The 21,815-nt window shown below is 37.3% G+C and overlaps 1 protein-coding gene across 2 annotated transcripts in view; it reads right to left on the bottom strand.

Annotated features, from left to right (window-relative positions):
• Positions 1 to 7,679: 7,679 nt before the first annotated feature.
• The window catches only part of SUFU (SUFU negative regulator of hedgehog signaling), a 90,370-nt gene continuing 76,234 nt past the window's right edge, over positions 7,680 to 21,815 (bottom strand). For both annotated transcript variants that reach the window (XM_063307084.1, XM_063307086.1), the window contains exons 11-12: positions 9,946 to 10,014; positions 7,680 to 8,622 (exon numbers count right to left, since the gene is read on the bottom strand). In XM_063307084.1, coding sequence (XP_063163154.1) covers positions 8,533 to 8,622; positions 9,946 to 10,014 — 159 coding nt within the window. In that variant the 3' untranslated portion in view covers positions 7,680 to 8,532. The remainder of the gene's footprint in view (positions 8,623 to 9,945; positions 10,015 to 21,815) is intronic.

The following is a 21,815-nucleotide window of genomic DNA, read 5'->3' as shown; positions in this document are numbered from 1 at the left end:
GCTGAGAGAGAAATTAGAGTGTTTGTCAAACAGCTGTGAAAATCTCATCAAGCCAAAATATCCCACTAAGTGACAAAAGAAAAGTTAAATACTGACAAGTTTGTTCGTTCAGTTGTTTTGTTGTAATTTAAAATTGGAAATATGCCAGTAATGCTCAAGCAGTTTTGAAGGCAGCTGATTTATTTGCCACATTTTTTACTGAAGTTATAATTGCAAACAAGGTGTCTTCTGAAAATAAATACTTAGACTTAACTTTAGTCCTTATACATGCCATGTTATTCAGTAATCCAACTCATGATCTCAGTGTGTTCTTGAGGCAACCAGACTAGTAGAAAATAGAACAGGGGTACAGTACCACAGAAAATACTTGAGTTTAGGCTGCCACCAGCAATCAATCAAAAGGTTGAGAATCACTGATTTAAAGTATAAGACTATTTTGTTTCTCAGAAGTTTCTTAATCAGTTACAGGAACATATGCCAAGATGACTCAAATAGAGTATTTCATACTGTTGCCTGTCATCTGTTGATGTGATAATAATACATAAAAGTCACTTTTGTGGCCCCCAAAGTTATTGCAGAAAGTCCAGGTCTCTAGACAAACTCATTTCATCCCTTAAGTGCACAGCATAAAGAACTACAGAATCAAAATTTGCCACACAATTTTTTCTCCCCTTTAAAAATTTTGTGGGAAAACATGAATTTTTACACATTGGATATGCTGACAGAATAAGTACTCCAGTGGCCTACAAGCTACACCTCATTGGATGGACAAGGCATATTACTCCATTACAGCACAAATTCCAGATTAGATGTAGCTTTATAGGAGATTCAGTCATTTCTCAACTGAGAAGAACAAGACAATAAAATGATCTTTCACCACAAACCAGAGGGACTATGTTATGAAGCACAATACATCAAGAGATCAATGAAGCAGAGTCACTGAGTGTGGCCCAATATGGATCCTAGGTTACATGCATGAACCTATGGAGTGGTGAAATATGAAACAAAGTTGATTTTCCCCCAACATCTCAGATGCTGTATGGATTTTCTCCCACTTGTTTTCACTGTTGCAAGACCTGAAGAGCCAGGCTGAGGATAGAGCATCCTGGAGAAGGTCTACCTATATGGTCACTAGCAGTCCAAACCAATTTGATTGCACTTAAGCAATCCATTAATCAAATTATATTGGTTCAAGTAAGTACTTAAGTGGGAGTTGTATTTTCTCCAGAACAGTGAGATAGGGTGTGGCCAAAAATCAGTGAGCAATTCCAGTCTCTATGAAAAGTTCCCCCATTTCAGTTTCAGCTTTCTGGAAAAAAAAAACTCACTCCTCCTTTTTTTGACAACATAGTAAAGTGCTGTCCAGGTACTTCAATGTGACACATAGGATCATGTGATCATTTTAACTCTGTCCTTTCTTCAACAGCCAAGGAAAGATGTTATTAAAATAATAATTAGAAGATAATTTATTAGGATACAAGACAATGCAAACTGGCCATGGGCAAGTTACAAGTAATTTTCTTCCACAATACTGTAATAATAAAGTAAGTGGAGGCGAAAGTTACTATTACTCTACTGCAGTCTTTCCCAATTGGAATCTTTCAGATATATTTACACAGTTACTTCCAGAATTTGTGGACAGCATGGGAGTTGTAGTCCCAACACATCTAGAGGTTACTAGGCTGAGGACAGCTGCTATAGTATAGTAAGGTTCCTGCAGGTGTGATTGATTTCCACATCGTATTATAAAAATTAGCATACATGCACATTTATCTAAATGTTTTCCCTCAGGTAGACTTACTGTGCAGAACAAGAGATAAATTGCATCCGAGACTATGGATAAGGAGATGTTGGAGGCCAGCCCTCAAGTTATGTGTGGCCTATTACCTGGCTACAACCTGTAGAGAACGGTTGGAACAAGAAAATTAATATGAGTGAAAAATAAAATTTAATTTATCACCTCTGCAATCAATAAATGCACGCAGAACACAATTATGCAAACAAGTTTAATGTACTTTGAATACACAGAAAGGAAACAAAGCTTTGTGATTCACAAAAATATTACAAAAAAGTAGTTCATACTAGCACTGTGATAATGTAAGAATATACATTATAAACTAATATAAAATATTTTTAAAACCTCTGCTAGTTTAGGTTTCCATTGCTTTTTTGGTAGAAAAATGGTATACTAAAGTATTGAAATCTTACTGCAGGAGAAGTAAACCATTTTCAGTCAGTTTCTGCAGCATCTCTAATATATTTGTAGAGGAATGCACAAACTCACATGCATGCACACGCAGATGAACTACAAAAAGGTTCATCTCAGCTGAAGCTTTTCAAAACAGCCTCAGCAGTCAGAATTAACAGCTGAGCAAGTTTAAGGATTAATTCCTCCAAAGGTATATTTCAATTTGTTTAAAGTTTCCTAGAACTACAGCCATCCAAAATATAAAACTAACAACCCACAAGCACTCTCTTCAAAAAGGAAAAAAAAAGAAAAGTTAGCAAGTCCTCTGCTGAATAGAGAACTCTAGTTCCTAAGGAGATAAAACCATTCAAAAAGGAAAGATTATATTTCTTCCTTTTGAAGTGTGATACTACCTCAACTTAAGCTTTTAACACTCTCATCTGCTGTTTTTAGCTGCAATAAAATTCAGAACTGTGACTACTGAACACCAATTTTATACCTTTAAAATCAATTCAGGTTCTGGAAAACTAAACTGTGTGCGTGCATGTGCGTGTACACACCCACCCACCCATGGTTCTTTGATACTATAAAGGAAACTACAGCTCCAGAAAAACTAAGGCAGCATTGTTCATAAGCAATGAGAACACTTAATCTTTTGAACTGTTTCATACATTTTAAAATTATTTGAATAGGTTTGTCTTTCTCTAAGTTAAGTGATTTTTTTCCAGTCTTGAAAGTAAAACTGGTAAGAAAGTTAGTTCAGCTTAACCTGGAACTAATAGGTCTGGCAAGACACCTGCATGCTCCTGCATCTCCCTATCAACTGGGGCTCACAATAGCCACTCATGTTTACCACAGTGCTCATATTATAGTATATACTCTCAACATGGATCATAGGATCACCCTCTTCTCTTCATTTATTATGAAGAAGAGCAGTAATGAAGATTTATGTCATAAGGACCCAACAGAAAAAAACTAACTTTACCCCAGAAAAGGGAAACAAGGGGTAGAGATGATGCCACCACAGTTAGCTGGCAACAGAGCTTTAGAACAATTTCTGAAATTAAAATGTATTTGATGAAGGAGTCTGAATATGTAACTCCCACACCTCTTCTGGAGCTCACTATATCATAACCCTCTACAGGAGGAGGGTTTTTTCTTTCAATATATTTGCAATATAGGAAACTGACTGGCTGAAAATAAGAAATCTTCTGGGAATGACAATGCAAAGCTACAAAGCTCTTATTATGATTGCATAGTCTATAAGCAATTTAGAAGGGAAAAAGAAATATATATGAAACATAATGCATAATATTCACAAGTTAATTAAGAAGTGGGTCAGCCTGAGGTCCTTATAAATTCACATTGGATACAGCACTAATTTTGACATTCAAGATGTCTAGCAGAAGAAGACTGAAAGGAGACATAGCAAGTTAAGTGGGAAATGAAATGCCCCAGGGCTACCAAAATAGGAAGGCATTATTTCTTTTCCTATAAATTACAGTGATGGTGGTGGTAGGAAACAATATTAAATATTTTTGCCTCAAGCCATTAAAATGCTTATGTAAATAGAATTGCTCCCTGATCCATTACTTCCCTTATGTATAGGGATTATGTGCAAAAGTAGTTCCTATGTCATGGCTGTGTCCCTACTACTAGAAGAACAGAATGAAATGGGATGACAATGCAATCCTTCCTCTGCCATAGAAGTACTTTTCACTTCTAAACTCTGCCAACTGATCATCAGAGTGCAATGCAAAATATCCTGCAGAGGCTTCTAGGATTTATACCAGACTTCTGCCCAACCACCATCTGACAAAAGGGAGACATCAAGTTCAAGATTTATACATTTATATAAAAGTACACTGAGGTATTGTGAAGACCATAGATGTCTACATATGTAGATTTAATGTAGGAGCCATGCATATGTTTATTTCTTTTGTCTTCCTCAGGGTGAGCCCAGCATCTCTTTTTTTATATCTGTTTCTGCAGTGAACAATGACTTTCTTCCCCTTTGGCCCTTCTACTGTATTTCAGGTAGTGTGTTCTCAATTTTAAATGTGTTTAAAATGATGTTTGTTGTAGGATTATATATTTAAATCTGATTTATTTTTAAATACGGTCCAATTGTTTATATTTTGAACATGAAAAATTGTTTCAAGCTGGAATTAGACTAGCACCTTTTGCATTACGAAAATCTTTACTGCTTTTATGGGATTCAGCTTCAGAGCAAAACAGAAGATAGGCCAGAACCTACAACACGGTGCAACAGCGTAAGTGTCTATTCTACTCATAGCTGGTATGATAAGTAACGTACACGGATTTTTTTCATATTTAGATAGTTAAACACTCTGGAATGGTCTGGTGGCTCTGTTAGTATTATCCTGGCATATGACTGGTGCAACAGCTGCACTAAAAGTTAATAATTGTTGTGGCAAGTCAGGAAGGGTGTTTACTGCTCCAGGTGCTGAAGGGATTAAGTAGCAGGTGCAAACCAACTGAAGAGCAGCCAAAGCTTCAATTTCCTGCAAAGCACTTCAGGAACTAGCAAGCAAAGAACAAGAGCGCAAAGCAAACTCTTCTTGCCTTGTGTTGAGGAAAAACAAAAAGCCAGCATAACTAGCCATAGTATGAGTATTTGCCCACGAAGAGTTGAAGGAGAGACCAAGCCCTGTTCCATTATGTCCTTTAGGGGACTGACAAGAACAGCCGTAAATTGTTACTGATTAAACAAAAATACATCAAGGCACCATACCTTTGATTTGCCAAGCCAGTAACTTGTGGTTACATACAGGTAGATAAAAAACCTGAATGCACTCTCTCTACAAATCCAATGAGACAGACATTTAAGAAAGACATGGTGGGTTAGTTTTGCCCTCCAAAATGAACACTAATGCAGGACGTAACAGTGAAAATGCTAGGATCCTGCAGAAAATCCTATGAGACACAAAAGGTAGTTCTGTCTAGTTTTAACTTGTAGATCCTTCATGAGAAATTCACAAGGGTTTTTAAATTCCAGTTTAGCATTTCACAGTGTGCTGTCTATGCCTCCATGACTTTTTATTCCTTAGACAAGAACTCTTTATTCAGCTCTAAAGAAAACAAACTGAAGGGTTAACTATAGAGAGAAATCAATGAGACAGTCGTGACTAACCAACTCCCCATTACAGTAATGAATATATTTCCAAATAAACTATATACATAAACTAATTTAGTTGCTGGAAACAATTCCCAAGAACTCATGACAGAAGGACAACAATCAAAACAATTATATATCATTTTAAGTATGTCTCCCAATATTAGGTCCTGAGGAGTGAAGAGGATGCTACTGCTATATCCTGACCTAGGAGATTCTCAAAGGCATCTACTGGCCACTGTGAAAAAAAAAGGTGCTGAATTAGATGGAATATTTACCCAGTTCAGATGGACTTTTTAAATTACACACATACAGGCACACAATATTTGTATGCAGTAAATTAGATCTCATAGGAAAGGATCTCTAGCTTAGTCATGGCTGTTTTTTACCAGCAGGGATTGTTTTTCTTTCCATATAAAAGCATTCAATGATATTAGATCCAATTACAGTTTGAAGCATAACAATTAAGAAATAGGCTTTCCACTTCAGTTCCTGCAAAAACCAAATAAAGGTACTTTCGTGGGAAAAACTGCACAGCACTTCTGCTTCTCAGGCTAACTTTCTTTCCATTCCTGACTCCTCCCTGAAAAGGTAGGGAACTACTTTCCAGTGCCAAAGCAAAGCATACACAATTCAACAGAATACCCATTTCACAGAAATAAAACTAATCATACTCAGACAACAGACACAGGCAAAACAAAACTTACATAAAACACAACTGCTCTCTAAACTCTTAAAAAAAATACAGTGTACATCTAACAAAACCAACAATAACAAAAAATTAAACAAAAGCAATTCCACAAACCTCATACAGCCAAAACAACAACAATCACAACACCCCAGGACCATTCTTTTTGTGGATGGAAGTTACACATATTTCCTGGGGTGCTGCAGCGGACGGGGGTCTCAGATACATGAGCAGAAGTAGAATCTTCTGGGTCTTTTCTGGGTTTTGCAAGGGATTCATTTGGGTTTTTTTAATGTATTGTGTATTATAGGCCCTATACTAGTTTTATTGAATTTTTTGTCAGAAAAAGGTGGGAAACCATGCTAGCAATTTTCATCATTTGTACTGCCAACATTTGCAGCACCGCTGAAAGAAGATCTGAGGGCTCTCAAAAGAGGGTTTGGGCACCACACTTGGCCCTGGGGCTACAACTTGCTTAACTAGAGAGCAAATTAGAGAGCAAATCTTTCCACAAACAAATAAGAAAACTTGTCCTTTAATCATTATTAGAATATTCTGAGATATCACCTGACTGCTAGAAGAAATGGAGGGAAAATAAGAAAGAAATTGACCAAGCAAGCCACAATCACTCTGCTATCCTGGAAAATTGACTCTGGCTTGTTCAACAAATCATGGTTAACAATCTTGGTTGCATGCTATGTGTGAACACAACCCATGTGTATTTTCACTAGAGAATCCTATGGTTAGCTCTGCTACATCTTTGTAATCTTCTATTCATAATTTAACATTAACTGTTAATTTTGCTTAAATATCTGAATTATGCTCAAAACAAAACACCAGCTAGGCTCCCCAAAAGACTCACTTACATTATGGATTCCTGCTTTATGATCTCTAAATATAAGAACAGATTAGTACATCATAGTATTCAAAATCTTAACATGAAAACAAAGGCTTCTAGGATTCTGACAGAAAGTCTACTGGCAATACAAAATAGTTTTTTGGAATTTATAAAGAGCAGCTCACATTTAATATGTATTTTTCTCTCTTTTCCCAAAATGTCATCACATTAAAAAAAAAAAGTATCCCCTTATTTTGGCCAATGTGATTCTAACCCAGCCTTTGAGTTGCAGATGAGGAGCACTTAATATTTGGAGATTGTAAAAAGTGTATTCTAAAAAGAATTTAGTCTTCTATATGGATTATAATTTCTGGAGAGGCCTGACTCAATCAATACTCATCAGCGTGAAATCAAGGCCTCCCGAAGTACATTAATAAAAAGCAAGAACACGATTTTAACAAAACTTAAATGTTCCATGGAAGCTGATGTAAATATAAGATAACAGGCTTTTGGGCACCTCTAGGATCTGAAACAAAGACATTTGGTGGAAATCTTTCAGAAAGAATGCAGCATCAGGAATTTTCATAAAAACGGAAGTGCTAGCAGTGCTAATACAAATAAGACAAGCCATTAACTCATTTTGTGGTTCAGTGAGTACAATGAGAAAAGCATATAAAATTAATCACTCATACTTCTTGCTTGGTCATCAGTAAAAGAAATATGAGTGATTATTTAATATGCTTTATAAACCCATAACTTAGGTTTATCTTATCAATTTAATGTGATTGATTATTGTCCTCAAACATTCTCAAAGTAATATATAAAAACTTACAATTTAACATACATTTATCTAGTAGTAAGTCCAACTGAATGCAGTTGGGTTTCCTTCTAAATCTGTTAATATTCATAGGCTCAATTTGGAAGTTGTTGTTGATATTATCATCATTAAACTGTTTTTGAACATTATCTTAGTGATGAATTATCCATTCTTTACAGCAAATCAAATGAAAGGCTAATTTCATTATAGGACTCAAAATTTGGATTCTAAAATCCAGTTACACTCAACTAATCTGAGCTAAGAGATCAAACCCACCTGCCCAACTTCATTGCAGCTGAACCACAGGACATGATTGGGCCCAAGGTAGTATCACAACTGAAAATTTTTTACCCATTTTAAGAATGCATGTGGAGAATGTCACTTTCTTTTTGGAGTTGCAACTTGCATTAAAGGAAGAATTCTGTTAAGGAGAAGACTGGCTTAACAAAAGACATTTGGCATTATAGAAAACATCTAATTAATAATTATGTGCTTACAGATGAAAAATGTGTAAAACAAATGCAGATGAGGCATATAAACCTGGACTACGGCAGCAGGGAGTTCTAGAGCCAGCTAAAATAGTGGAAGTTGTATTACAACTACTGTTCATAATGAAATACTTCTTCCTCTGTCTAACCCTTGTACGCATTCATGTGTAGAAACTCAAGAGTTCAGCCATGATAAAAGAGGAGAAGGCATTCCAGAAATGTTCATTTCTGGCTGGATTGTTGTTGAATAATCCCTCCTCTGCTGTAGTTATGCATCAACATTTCTTATCATCAGGACAAGCTTTTACTCTACTCAATTCTCCCATGAGTTCTTGGGCAACATACAGTAAGCGGCTGCTTGTGGGTGTCAGCTGTCTTTAATGGAGTAGGTTGTCAAATACAGCATCAGGTAAGATGGAGACTTTTAGTTTCTTTTCAGGCCAACTATATTCCTTTGGAAGTTTGAACTAAAAAACAAAGAAATTAGTGGTTATAGAAATTGCTAGCATCTAGGATGAACAAAATTAGAAATTGAAGGCCTAGGAAGAAAAATGAACATTTGAAAACTGTTTTAAAAATTTTCTGCAGAATTAAATAAAAAAATTATAAAGTAATTCCTTCTGGAGTGTTGTATAGAACAGTTATATATATAAAAAACTGGCCTACCTATGGAAATATGCAGCAAATCAAGAAATAAACTAATATGTGAAAAAGAGAAACTTGTTTCAATACAAGAAAATCTCAGTTTCAGAAGTCCATGAAAATAACAAAATTAAGGATTAGAAGAAGCAGAAGCTACTCATAGTAACAGAATTTAATATTCAGAAACCAAAACTGCATAAAAAACATTTCATGTGAGAAAATGTATTTTTTTTAAGTTTTCCAGTACAAGAACAAATGAAAAGGTATAAAGTTAACAAGCAAATAAGGATTTTTTTTCACCAGAGTTTACTATACATACAAGATTTCATGATAGTGCAATTTGAACAGAGTTCATACAGCTTTGGAAGATAAGGGAACCTCAGGAACTCAACAGTGAAAATAGAACAAGTGAGGTAGCAAATAAAGTGCATGGTGCAAGGAGGCTATGGAAAGAGACTCTTTCCCTCTCCAATTCCATTATAGTAAGTGTTCAGTACAAGAAGGCTACAATGTCTTTACATTTATTCACCGTCTTTTAAAAAAATTGACAGGCAGTTGTATGATGACTTTTCCTACGTCTAAAATCAAGCTGTCCTACAGTAGACAGATAGTTACTGTAGCAGCAAAATTTAAAAAATGGTTCCAAGGGAAAACCTGTTAATTTAAAGGCCAATTAATCTGAAAGTGTGTATAACAAAAACTACAAAAGCAGTTGAAGCACTTTCCTCTGAGGAACAGTAAAGTATTGAAACTTTTAGGGAAAAATAAGATGTCTCAGTTAAACTTTTAAGTTTTCTAAATAACAGAATGTTCATAATTTTTATGAACATAAATATTATTGCATTGAACATAAATATTATTGCATTGAAATCTGCATTGAAATAATATAATGTTTCTAGATTTATACCGTTACAATAAAAGGAGAAAAAAGATGTCTCAGGGAGGGGGGCATACATAGTAACGAACATGGCAGAAAAAGTACACTGAAAAATCTAAGTTTAGCATAAGGGCCCTACTAAAGGAGCATCATAATTCGAGTTTGTTCAGCAAGGAAATCTGAACATTGATCTACACACCAAGTTATATCACTACATAAGCAAAGATATATAAAGAGTGTCTCTTTAGGTATTAGAATTAAGTAAACTTACTTCCTCTGGAGAACTCAGATCTTCTAGGTCTTCTAGCATTCTTTCCACAAACTCTTCTGTAAGCAAGATCTGCAAAAGTGAGAGACAGTAACTTTTATTCTTTTATGCTCCAAGCTGCACCTAGCTGCCAAGCAGCAGACCCTATCCATTTGCTCTGTTTCTTCTTTGTCTGTTTTTTTTCCTAAATGTAATAGCCCTACATATATTATGCTTTTCTTTATGGGGAAAATGTGAACAATACTCTGACCTTTTTAGCTGCCCCCTTTTGTATTTTTCTTAACTCTACAATGAGGCTGAGATGAAGCCATGGGAGTATTGCTTGTACAGTCCCACAATTCCAAAATCCCATTCCTAAGAAATCCAATACAGTAACTTGGTGCATGTTGCACTTACACTACTATTTATCTCTTTCCATTGTTAGGTTTGTTTATTTCTGCTTGCTGCTTCCTGTTCTTAATTGCTAATCCATAAGAGAATTTGGCAGTTTATTTCCCAACTGCTAAACTCACTTTGCTGTCTTCAGTGATGGTTCTATCAAAAACTTTGAGTCTTTGCATACAGTGTTGACTGAATAGCATGTGCCCATTATACAACAACAATTATTTATTTATTTTTATTTATTTTTTAAATTTTGCCACTGCCCATCTCCCCCCAACAAGAGGGACTATAATATAACAATAATTATTATTCATGTGCCATCTAATCCAATGGTTTACAATAGTAAAAAAGGTAGAGAGAGTTATAGAACATCCATATTAAACCCAAAATCAATCCATAACATATTAATGTAGTACAGTAAGAAAATTAGTTAAAAAATAAAACAATGGGATAATTATACTTTACAAAGTAGAATATTATGAACATCCAGTTCCAAAGGCCCTCTGGAAGAGTTCATTTTTAACTCCCTTCCAGAAGAACACAACCAAGGAGGTATATCTAATTTCTAGGGAGGCTTTTTCATAAAATAGGTGCAACAACACATAAACATAATTTTCTGGCTTTGGCACCCTTCCCCTTTAAAAAATGAGGGACCATCAGCAGCTTTTCCTGTGAGGATTGCCTCAGTCTGGTTGACTCAAGTTGGAGCAGGAAGTCCCATAGTCAAAACTAGTACATTGATCTGCAGTCGGAATCTCACAGGTAGCCAGTGCAGGTCCCGCAACATATATGTAATATGATCAAACTGACAAGTCCCTGTCAGCAGGCATGCTGCTACATTTTGGATCACCTACAGCTGCCAAGAGGTCTTTAGAGGCAGCTCCATGAACAGCAAACTGCAGAAGTCCAAGTGGTGAGTCACTGTAGCTAGATCCTCCCTGTCCCTGTCCAGAAAGGGTCACAAATGGTGCATCAGCTGAAGCTGGGCAAAGGTGGCAATATAAGTGGAGAGTTGTTCATGTATTCAGAGTTAAATACTTTGAATTTCCAGATGCCCTTTCCCAGTAGCTTCAAACAGATGTTATATATAGCAGGATATACACTACTGAAGCACCAATCTCTTCTTAAGTTTATAGTTTGTTATCAGACCTCTCTGGAGACCCAGATACTCTAAAAAAAAGTCTGTATTTCATATTGCTTGATGCCAAATTTTGGAACACTGAAGGACTGCCAATGATTCAGTTAATAATCAGACAAGGCTTGCCTTGGTTTTGAGATCTATGATTTAACTCTAGAATTCACTGCTGCTTTTAAGATTCAATTTTGAAATGAGAGACTTTTGGTGGAAACCTTATCCCCTTCCCCTAGATTATATACAATCACAGTCAGATTGGCTAAATGGGGCAGAGGGAAAAAAAGGAAGAGGACAGAAAAGAAAAGACTAAGATAGAGTTAGAGGTAAAAAAATATCGAGCAGCCAACAGATGAGTATCCACAGCAGTTGGGGACTAGTCACTCTGAGGAGAGGACTAAAAAGGAGAAGAAAGCATAAAAAGAAACAAAAGAACAGAAAAGAATTAAGAGGACAAAGAATCCCACAAAGAAAGAGAGAAAGGAACCAACACGTAACTTCTAAAAGCCACAACAGTGACTACAGAATAGGCCCAAACACAGAAACAGCGTTGGATTTTAAAATCAGATTTCCTTCAGATTTTATGCCTGTACTTCATTTTCCCTGGGAAATCAAACTTTTACATGTCTGTTTAGTTACTTGTTGTTTTGAACATCTGTATATTTACTTTGCGAAGTAAAAGAAACCATTTTATTTGTTTAAATTAAATTTATTGTGAAAGTTTAGTCCTCCCTACAGGGGAAAAATGATACGGTAATGTAACAACCTGAAATCAGAAGAGGGTGAGTTATGAAATACACAGATCGGTACTCAAGAAGGATCAGTTACAGGTAAGCAACTAGATCCCCTTCATCTGGATTTCTGTGAATCACAGAGATATGATTTAACTTTGAGTTGGTACATTCAGAAAATCACACCAGCAAGTTAGCCAGGTCTGCCTAGTGAACGTAGCATCCCATGGGAATCAAGCATCCAATATGTTTCATAAAGGTGGATGACTGAGCCCAAGTTGTCACCCAGCATAATTATTGCAGCAAAATGTGTCACAGTACAGCTGCTGAAGCTTACATGGCCCTTCTGGAATGCCTACTAATGCCTTCTGGGCAGGGCGGGATAACTCAGAGATTATGATAGCAAGAATCCATTTGGAGAGTGTTTGGGTGAGGCACAGAACTCATGCCTCATAACACAGAGTTGTGGATCTCTAAAAAATGTCTCTGTTCTTTGTAGGGAAAAATGACCTAGTCTACGTACATCCAATGCAGTAACCATTACAGAGTAATAGGAGGGTCTGAAAAAAAAAAAGAAAACCACATTTCATATTGAACTCTTTATATATAGCTTTTAGCAAAAAAGAGAAGCTGCCTGTTTTTAAGGCCTTACAGAAATCCAATTAAGACTATCTAACTTGAGGGCAGAAAGATTACCTGCTGTCCTTCCAAAGGGTACTGCAACCAGAAATAAGGTCTTCCAGTAGGTGAATGGGACAGATGATCAATGATTTAAGGGGCTTCTTGGCCAATGTACAGAAAATTAAACATTGGCCCCTTGATACCTTGTCAGCAAGTATTTATGCAAAAAAGTCTCAAGAAAACACTTAACTATGGACTATGAAAAGTAAAAACAGAAAACTCAATCAATGTATAGGTAGTCCTCAACTTACAACTGCAATTGGGATGGGAATGTATTGGTAGTCCTCAACTTACAACTGCAGTTGGGATGGGAATTTCCATCACTAAGTGATGCAGTCATGAAGTGTGACTGCATTGCTTAGCGACAGCAATTCCTGCAATCCTGGTTGACGTCATTAACTGAATCCCACAGTCATTAGGCAAGGCACCTCCTGCCAGCTTCCCACAACCAAAGTCAGTGGGGAAGCTGGCAGGAAGTTGCAAGTCCCAGGCCATTAGGCAAGTAAATGGCTACTGGCAGGTGTGTGTGAGTGTGAGTGTGCGCGCGTGTGGGGCTGTGCGAGAGGCACTGTGTGGGTCAGGGAGGGTGCATGAGAGGTGCTGCACAGGTTGGGGAAGGTGCGCGGGAGTGCACAGGGGCTGGGAGAGGGTGCACAGGTGGGGGAAACTTACCCCAGTGACTTGTGACCTTCCCTGCTGGCTTCCCCACTGACTTTCTGGGGAAGCCAGCAGGGAAGGTTGCAAACGGTGATCACAAGATTGCATGGAGCTTGGCAACTGGTCATAAGTACGAACAGGTTGCCAAGCTACTAGACTGTGATCACCTGACCACAAAGGTGCTGGGATGGCCAGAACTCTGAAAACCGGTCGTAATCACCATTTGTTCAGCGCTGTTGCAACTTTGAATAGTCACTGAACAAATGGTTGTAGGTCGAGGACTACCTGTATTCAGGAAGCAATAACGTAGATGTCAAAAGTCACCCGGAGGAATAAATGGGACAATCTGTAAGCTTTTAATAAAAGAAGTACTGCTAGAACTAATATTGCAGGAAGCTGGGGCCTTCCCTATCTGTGCAACAAAGGACCAGACTAGTGCACTAATCTACTTCAGGTCATATCACTCGTCACTATCAGCTCCCAGCTAAAGCAGCCTTTTTAAAATTAATTTTTCAAGATATATGTGTCATCAAGGATATACTGCTCATTCTGAACTAAGACACTTCTACATTCACAGCTATGAGTGAAAGAACAGTCTTTCTTTGCTTGCAACATCCGAATCTAACATTGGAGTTTATTAGACACAAACCTTGTTAACAGATACAGTAACAGTCAAAGTGCTGACGTATCTAGACAAAATTCCAAGATTTTTTCCCATGAGTTTTTGAATGAAAAATATCATGAGGAAACCAACAAGGAAGCAGGGAATCTACCAATGTCACTTTGCCTGTTTGGTCAGGAAACACGTATCTTTGCTATTGTCACTGAATAAACACTTCATTATTAATATCTCAGCAAAGCTCTGGTTCTCAACAATGGTGTGTTTCAAAACAAAAGGATACAACAGTATAAGTGGTTTACAAGAAGATATTTCTTTTTAAATGGCCTTTGGTCCAAAAAAATGAACTGTTTCCAAGTTACCAGGGAAACTATGCATTATTTTTACTAATCGTTATAGTGCTATTCCTCCTGAAGATATGGTAAACTCCCAAAATTTAATTGATAATAAAGATATGTTTCCTGACCAAATAGGCAAAGTGACACTGGTTATTTTTTCCCATCATGTATTTTCATTTGAAATCCTTTGACAGATATTATCTTGCCTTGCGCTCTACCACTCTGTGCCACACGAGGCTGTTAATTCAAATATGACATTGGAAATGGTAAGACACAGAAAACAATGGAGGACATTTCAACTTGCCATGACAAACTGAATGGAAGAATGTTGCCATTTTCCAAATATTTTTTTAAAAGAAGAATCCAATATATATGCTGTATGAGTTTTAGACTTCACATACAAATTCTGTTTTGCAATAAATGCAGCAGCTGAAGGGGATACACAACTGCCTACTGAAGTGAACCGTTACAGGTAGTCGTTGTTTAGCAACCACAATTGGGACCAGCAACTTGGTCACTAAGTGACACAGTCGCTAAGTGGAAAATCATGTGACCATGACTGTGCTTACAATTTTACTTCAGCTTTCCTTTTCCTCCACTTCTCTGCCCTGGAATGCTCACCCCAGTGCTGGGATAATTAGCAAGAAAGAAATTAATGTTTGTATTTACATTCATTGGTGAGGAAGGGATTACAAGAGAGTAAGCAGGCACACAATGGGGAATACATACTGTCTAATTAAGGACACAAAGCTGAGCTTGTTAACTTAAGAAAAGCAGCTCGGGAAGAGATCGCTTGTTTAAGCAATCTCTGCATGGGGGGAAAAATGAAAAAAAGGGTCAGGCACAGGACAATGCGTACTAACTGTAATGGTGAACACGTGACTGAAAGAGAATGTTGTGAAGGTTGTAAATGTGTCCCTTGGTCGCAAGTTATTTTTTTCAGCACTGTCATAACTTCGAATGGTTGCTGCACAAGGCAGTCAGTAAGTGAGGCCTACCTATAATTCATCTTGCTTGCCCTATTGGGAAAGTAAAAAATAAGAGACAAAAATAGTGAAGAATGCCTGGGCAGCATTAAGCCAGAGGGAAATCTGATGGAAATATATAGCAATTATTGTTTATCTGTATATAGAGATAAAAGTAATTGAATTATCTAATAGCTGGTTTCCTCTCAAGTACACATCAGTATAACTACATACGAATGCTCTATTTATGTATCTTAAAAGTTATACAGGATTATTATATTTTTGCTTTTTTACTGACAATGACTTCATTTGGTTTCTTCATATATACATATATCCAAAAAAGCAGACTTTAGTACATAAATACCAATGCTAAAATAAAACTGCTAGCTTTTAAAAGTGCCACAAGTTCTGTTGCTTTCACTTCTATGCAATAACCTTCTTTCAATCTAGGTATTGCAGAAAACTGCATTGTCTTAGAATGCAGAGGGGGCAGGAGGGCTGCAGATGTTTATTTTATGTAATGGGCTACAAGGTCCTGAGTTTATCCACTTGTGAAGAATGTAAACCTGCTATTTCTCAATTGCAAGCTGCTCTTCCTTACAAGTGATTCCACTTTCTATGAACTATAAGGATTGCTGTGTGAAGTAGAAATTATTCTCCTTTGCACAACTAATTTTAATCAACCTAGTTATGCAAAGAGAAGCCAAAATGCTTAATGAGTAAGAAAAACAAAAATGAGAATCTGTTGTTTCTTTTTAAATTAAAAATATAGGCTGTTTAGAGTTAATAAAAACTAGAAAGGAGAAACATTCTAGAATCAAGCCTTTTTAAAAAGCTTCATATGACACCTAGAAGAAAATAGGATGCTTTGCTTGACATGCAGGAGATGATGTATATAAAGTCACAAATTCTGGGAAAGCCATTAACTGTGAAATGTTTACCTCCAGATCTCCTTACTGGAACAGGCTAGTGCACAGTATGTTAAATCATTTCTAAATCCGTTTAAGCAAAGAGTAAAGGAGTATATAGCAGGAGCTAGTAATAGCAAGAATAGAATGTGTTTGTCAACATTTTTCTGTTTCCCTATATGGCTAAAATTACTCAAGGGAGATTTGAGGAAGTGACACAAAATTCCCAATGTATCCCATTCTGCAAATCATTATGATGTACTAGTATTAACAGTAGAATCATAAAATTACAGGGCTGGAAGCTGACATTTGGGCCATCAAGTCTAACCCCTTCTCAGTGCAGAAATCCAAATTAAAGCATCTCAGACAGATGGTTCTCTAGCCTCTGCTTGAACATAATCAAATAAAGAGAAGCTTACTACCTCTCTGGATAACTGACCTCACTTACAAACTATTCTTACTGTTACGTTTGTTTGTTTTTTAAATCAGTCAAAATCTGTAAGCCAAATCTATTATTCTGGATCCTGAATTCTGAATGAGAGTGTACAGATCTTGACCTTCTATGTGAATCCTTTTAGGTATCCCCCTGCTCAGCTGTCTTTTCTCAAGACTAACCATACTCATCTCTTAAACCCTATAGGTCTTTTAATCCCCCAATTATTTTCACTGCCCTTTTCTGAACTTGTTCTAATTTCACTGAAACTTTCTTAAACTGTGATAGGGTGGAAATACTATTTGCCTGTAATTCTGAAATTACATGATACAGCCTTCTTTTGCAGTCATGTCACACTGCTAGCTTATATTCAATTTGCAATTAATTAATATTCCAATATAGTTTTCACTTATACTATTACTAAACCAGGTACCCTCATTTGATATTGGTGCATTTGATTTGTTTCCTAAATGAAGGACCCTGCAATTCTATTAAGCAACATATCTGGGTTTATACTTGCCAAACTGATCATAGTTTAGTCCTTAGCCTTGTGAATCATGGGATTTTAAAAACACATCTACTACTAGTTTCATACCTGGTTAATATTATGAGTCTCGGTCAACACACCGCTGTTCTGCCCTTCTGAAGTCAGAAGCCACCTTCTGTGCTTTTTCCGCTCAAAAGACAGACACTAATTTCTAGTAGCAATTAAAACTTTCAATGCTAACCTGGCTTCACAGCTCCTATATGGGGCTTCTCTGTGGACAGATATAATATCTCAAGGGCTTTGTAATATTCAGGCCTGCTTTTTGAGAGCTCACTCAACACTACTCAGCTGTGTACCAAATGTCTTAGTCTGTTTAGAGACACGACAAGGCCCATTAGAAGCCAGGACATGGTTAGCTGTGACTAAACTCTGGCTCAAAATTTATCTATTTTATTCCACTTCAGGATTACTTTCTTATTCTGTTGACGACCCATTTATTGGTTCCTGGTTTGTTTGTTTGGTTTATTTTTGTGCCTTTGAGTCACTGTTGACTCCTGCAGTTTTCTTTGCAAGATTTCAGAAGTGGGTTTGCCATTGCCTGCTTCCTAGGGCTGAGAGAGAATGACTGGCCCAAGGTCATCAGCTGGCTTCATGCCTAAGGCGGGACTAGAACTCACTCTCCCAGTTTCTAGCCTGGTACCTTAACCACTATATCCAACTGGCTCTGGTTTAAACTGTTTTAAAATTACATCTCAGAAAATTAGTCAAATTGGCTTCTCTCCAGATCATCTATTTTTAATGGAGCATACATCAGCTTTTTCATTACTTAGGGAAACACTCTGGGGTATGAGCTCGTAGGACTTGATTAGTAAAGCTACTCTGTTCTCCAGTTCATTTAGGCATCTATTATCGAAACAATTGGTGTATGGCCTCATACGTAACCATCTAAGTCAAAATACTTATCAGATGTCTTTTGCAAAGGTGCAATTAAATGCCTTTCTATCACAGGTCCTCTTAGGAAGATTCTAGAATATACCTATTGCACAAAGACTCTGCCCTTTAAATAACTCAGAAGTAGAGTCAGTGGAGCACATATTTTTGGTTTGTGGACTGTATACTGATCTGAAAGAAACCATTATTTCCCCTGTATTGATTTTTCAACCAGGCCATTTAAACCATGTATATGTAAATTTTCTTTTATACAACAATGTGACTCTGGCTGTAGCCAGATTTTTGACTGCCATAATTAGATGTAAGAAGAAACTATTTGCTGAATGACTTGTTTCTCATATGTCAAAATGTATGCTGTTTTCTTTGTTATTCTGTTTGTTCTTGGATCCTTTCATTATAAAAAACTTTTATTCATTACTGCTTTGAAATATTGCTATGCCTTTACTGTGGTAAGGTTTGACATTCTGCCTTCTGCAATGCTATTTGACACATTTCATAACATACCTATTTTACAGTGCCTATCTTGAGTTATTTAATGGTTTATTGCTAATTTTATAGGGATTGGAAAGTCCTGCCAATTCACTCTATTTTTCAGAGAATTTCAGGCAAGATGCTTGATTACAACCTATGTTATCTATTAATATTAATTATTCCAACACGTAGGATTACTAAATATTGTGCCTTTGTATGTATCACTTGCCACTCACTCCACTGCAAAATATATCATAAAGTTTTATTAGACAGTATCATATTGTACTCATGCTTTATTTTAATTGTAAGCTGGTTTATTTTTATTTATTACCTCAGTTTACATGACGCTTCAGACCATAGACTCAGCAATTAATCTCCTATTATAGTAATTATGTTTTATAATTAATTTAAAAATTTAAAAAATTTAATGCTTTTAAAAATGCAAAAACAAACCATAACACAAAGAGAGTTAACAGTAATAAAATTGCTTGTCATATATTTAAGTATATTACAATACAGGAGTCTATTCTTTTTGAATTCTAATTCCTTCATCTTTCTGCCTATATCTGCTCAGAGCAGCATAGCCTGAGCAGCATAGACTATATGTACATGTCTTCTGTTGATACACTAAACAGCTTTTCCAATTTGGTATCTGTCTAATGTATTAGAGTAGACTTCTTGGAATCCTGAGTCAGCATAACTAATGACATCTTGACCAGAAATACAGAAAGTTATAGTTCAACAGGTTGAAGAAGACATGATTGAAGTATGAATTATTGTATCATTGTATCTCTGTAAGTTCTCAAGAAGAACAAACAGATGACGACTCCACAATGATAAAGCTAAAATAATTCCTACGTAACAGCATCTTTCTGAGATATGGAAATTATCTAAAGGATTGCCTTCTTTTATAAGAACCAATTAGTCAATGGATATCACCAAACTCATATTTTTATTGCCACATCTTTGAGGAGGATGAGTATCTGTCAGGATGGAGGCGGAGGATGAGTCTGAGGAGGATCAGCCGATCGCAGAAAAAGTGAGAGAGCGCCTTGAGCAGCAAGATCCAGAGCCACCGACTGAAGACAGACAGGAGGCAGATTCACCGCCACCTATCAGTGTGCAAGAAAGCAGGCTGGAAAGGCAGGCTGAGCAGCGAGAGAAGCGATTGGCTCCTATGCGAAAAAGGTGGGAAAGCCAAAGATATAAAGAGTGCCAGAAGCCAGAGCCAGTTGTTGGAGACAACTGTTCTCTTCTCCCTGCCTTGTTCTCAGAATGCGCTGCCTCAGCCGACCTCTTTACCTTGTCTGCCGACTCCGAGCCTCCTGCCTCTGCTGTCTGCCCTGCTGCCACACCGCTGCTTGCCTCAGAGCCTTGCCTTGCTACCGAGCTCCGCCCTGCCTCAGAGTCTTGCCTTGTTTCTGAGTCCAGTCTTTCCTCAGAGCCCTGCCTTGTTACAGAGCTCAGCCTTGCCTCAGACCCTCGCCTTGCTACCGGGTAAAGCTTTGCCTCACAGCCCTGCCTTGCTACCGAGCTTAGCTTTGCTTCAGAGCATTGCCTTGCTTCCGGGTCCAGCCTTGCCTCAGAGCCCTGCCTTACTACCGAACTCAGCCCTGCCTCGGAGCCCTGCCTTGCTGCCCTGTGACTCCAGCCTTCTAGTCCTGCCTTGCTTTGCCTTGCCTTGCTGCTCTCTGATTCCAGCCTTTCAGTCCAGCCTTGTTTCGCCTTGCCTTGCTACTCTGTGATTCCAGCCTTCCAGTTCTACCTGGTTTGCCCTGCCCTGCTGCTGTATGAATTCCAGCTTCCCAGTCCAGTCCTGCTTCGCCTTGCCGGCCACCTTACTGACTTGGAAACCAGTTTATTCCTTATTGCCTTTTAGTTATTGTGTTTAACAATCTGTAAATAAAGAACTTTATTGCACCTCTTCCGTGTCTAGTCTAGTTGGACAGGACAGTATCAGGGGAGTTTGATTTGTTTGAAAAGTACCTTGAGAACATTCATGTTAAAACAAATCCCGATAATTAAATACTTGCTCCCTACAAGGCTTCATTTATTAAAATTTATGAATGTAAGTCAGTTGTTAATGGTTCACTGATGCAGGATATGTATTGAATGCAAAAAGTCCCTATTTCAGTCTCAAGTAGCGATTAAAGAGATAGACCTCTGCTTGAGACCCAAGTAACTACCACCAAGTCAGAAGAAATCATGCTGAGCTAAACAAATGAATCATCTGACCTCATATAAGACAGCTTTTTATATTTCATAGCACAGAAGCTGTAGTGCTCAGCTTGTTATTCCTGTGTCAAGCTTTCATTAAATATACATAGTGAATTTTTTATGGAGAGTATAGAATGGACAGGGTTTCAAACCCTGACTCATGCCAAGAATACTTGGTGGAAAATATTTCTGTGGGATTGGTTAAGCGAAAGTTACCAAGTGGCTTGATGATTGATTGATTTTATATCCCGCCTTTATTATTTTTATAAATAACTCAAGGCGGTGATTTAGGAAGAACACTGGGGACAGTGAATTACTGAATTTTGCTCCAACCTAGTTCAAGCTGTTTTGAAGCATGAAGAGTGAATGGGGTAAATATGGTCTCTAAGTCTGGTTGATTGAGAAATGTGTTGAGTTCTTCCCCACATTCAGCTTGACTTCTCATGATACAGACAATGGACTGCATCTGTGTTCCCCTTACTTTCTTGCAGATTTTCTTCATCTAGCCATTTTTTTTTTCCTTTGTGCTTTTTTCTGTTGTTTAGATGTTCGGGGCTTTTTTCTGTTGTTTAGATGTTGGGCTGAGTAAATGTTGAATCTTTGCCCACTTCTCACCTTCAAGGTATCTTTCAGTTCACTTTTCCAATTCTATAGTGTACACCTCCTGACCTCTTTCTTCCTATCAGAGTTGAAACAAAATACGTTGATTCCTATTAAACCTATTCTTTTGACTAGGAATGAACGCAGCAGCTACCATTGCTGAAGCCAAGCTGAACATTGGATTCTTGGTATATAGACTTCAAGAACAGAAATCCTAGCTCTTTGGGTGCTATATAATGTCTGCTTTTTTCACCACATCTGTGGCATTAATCTTTAATTAATTGTACATAGACACAAACACT

This window comes from Candoia aspera, chromosome 6 (assembly GCF_035149785.1).
Source record: "Candoia aspera isolate rCanAsp1 chromosome 6, rCanAsp1.hap2, whole genome shotgun sequence".
Taxonomy (NCBI): domain Eukaryota; kingdom Metazoa; phylum Chordata; class Lepidosauria; order Squamata; family Boidae; genus Candoia; species Candoia aspera.
The sequence above is the reverse complement of the archived record's forward strand: the minus strand, read 5'-3'. Positions and strand labels throughout refer to the sequence as shown.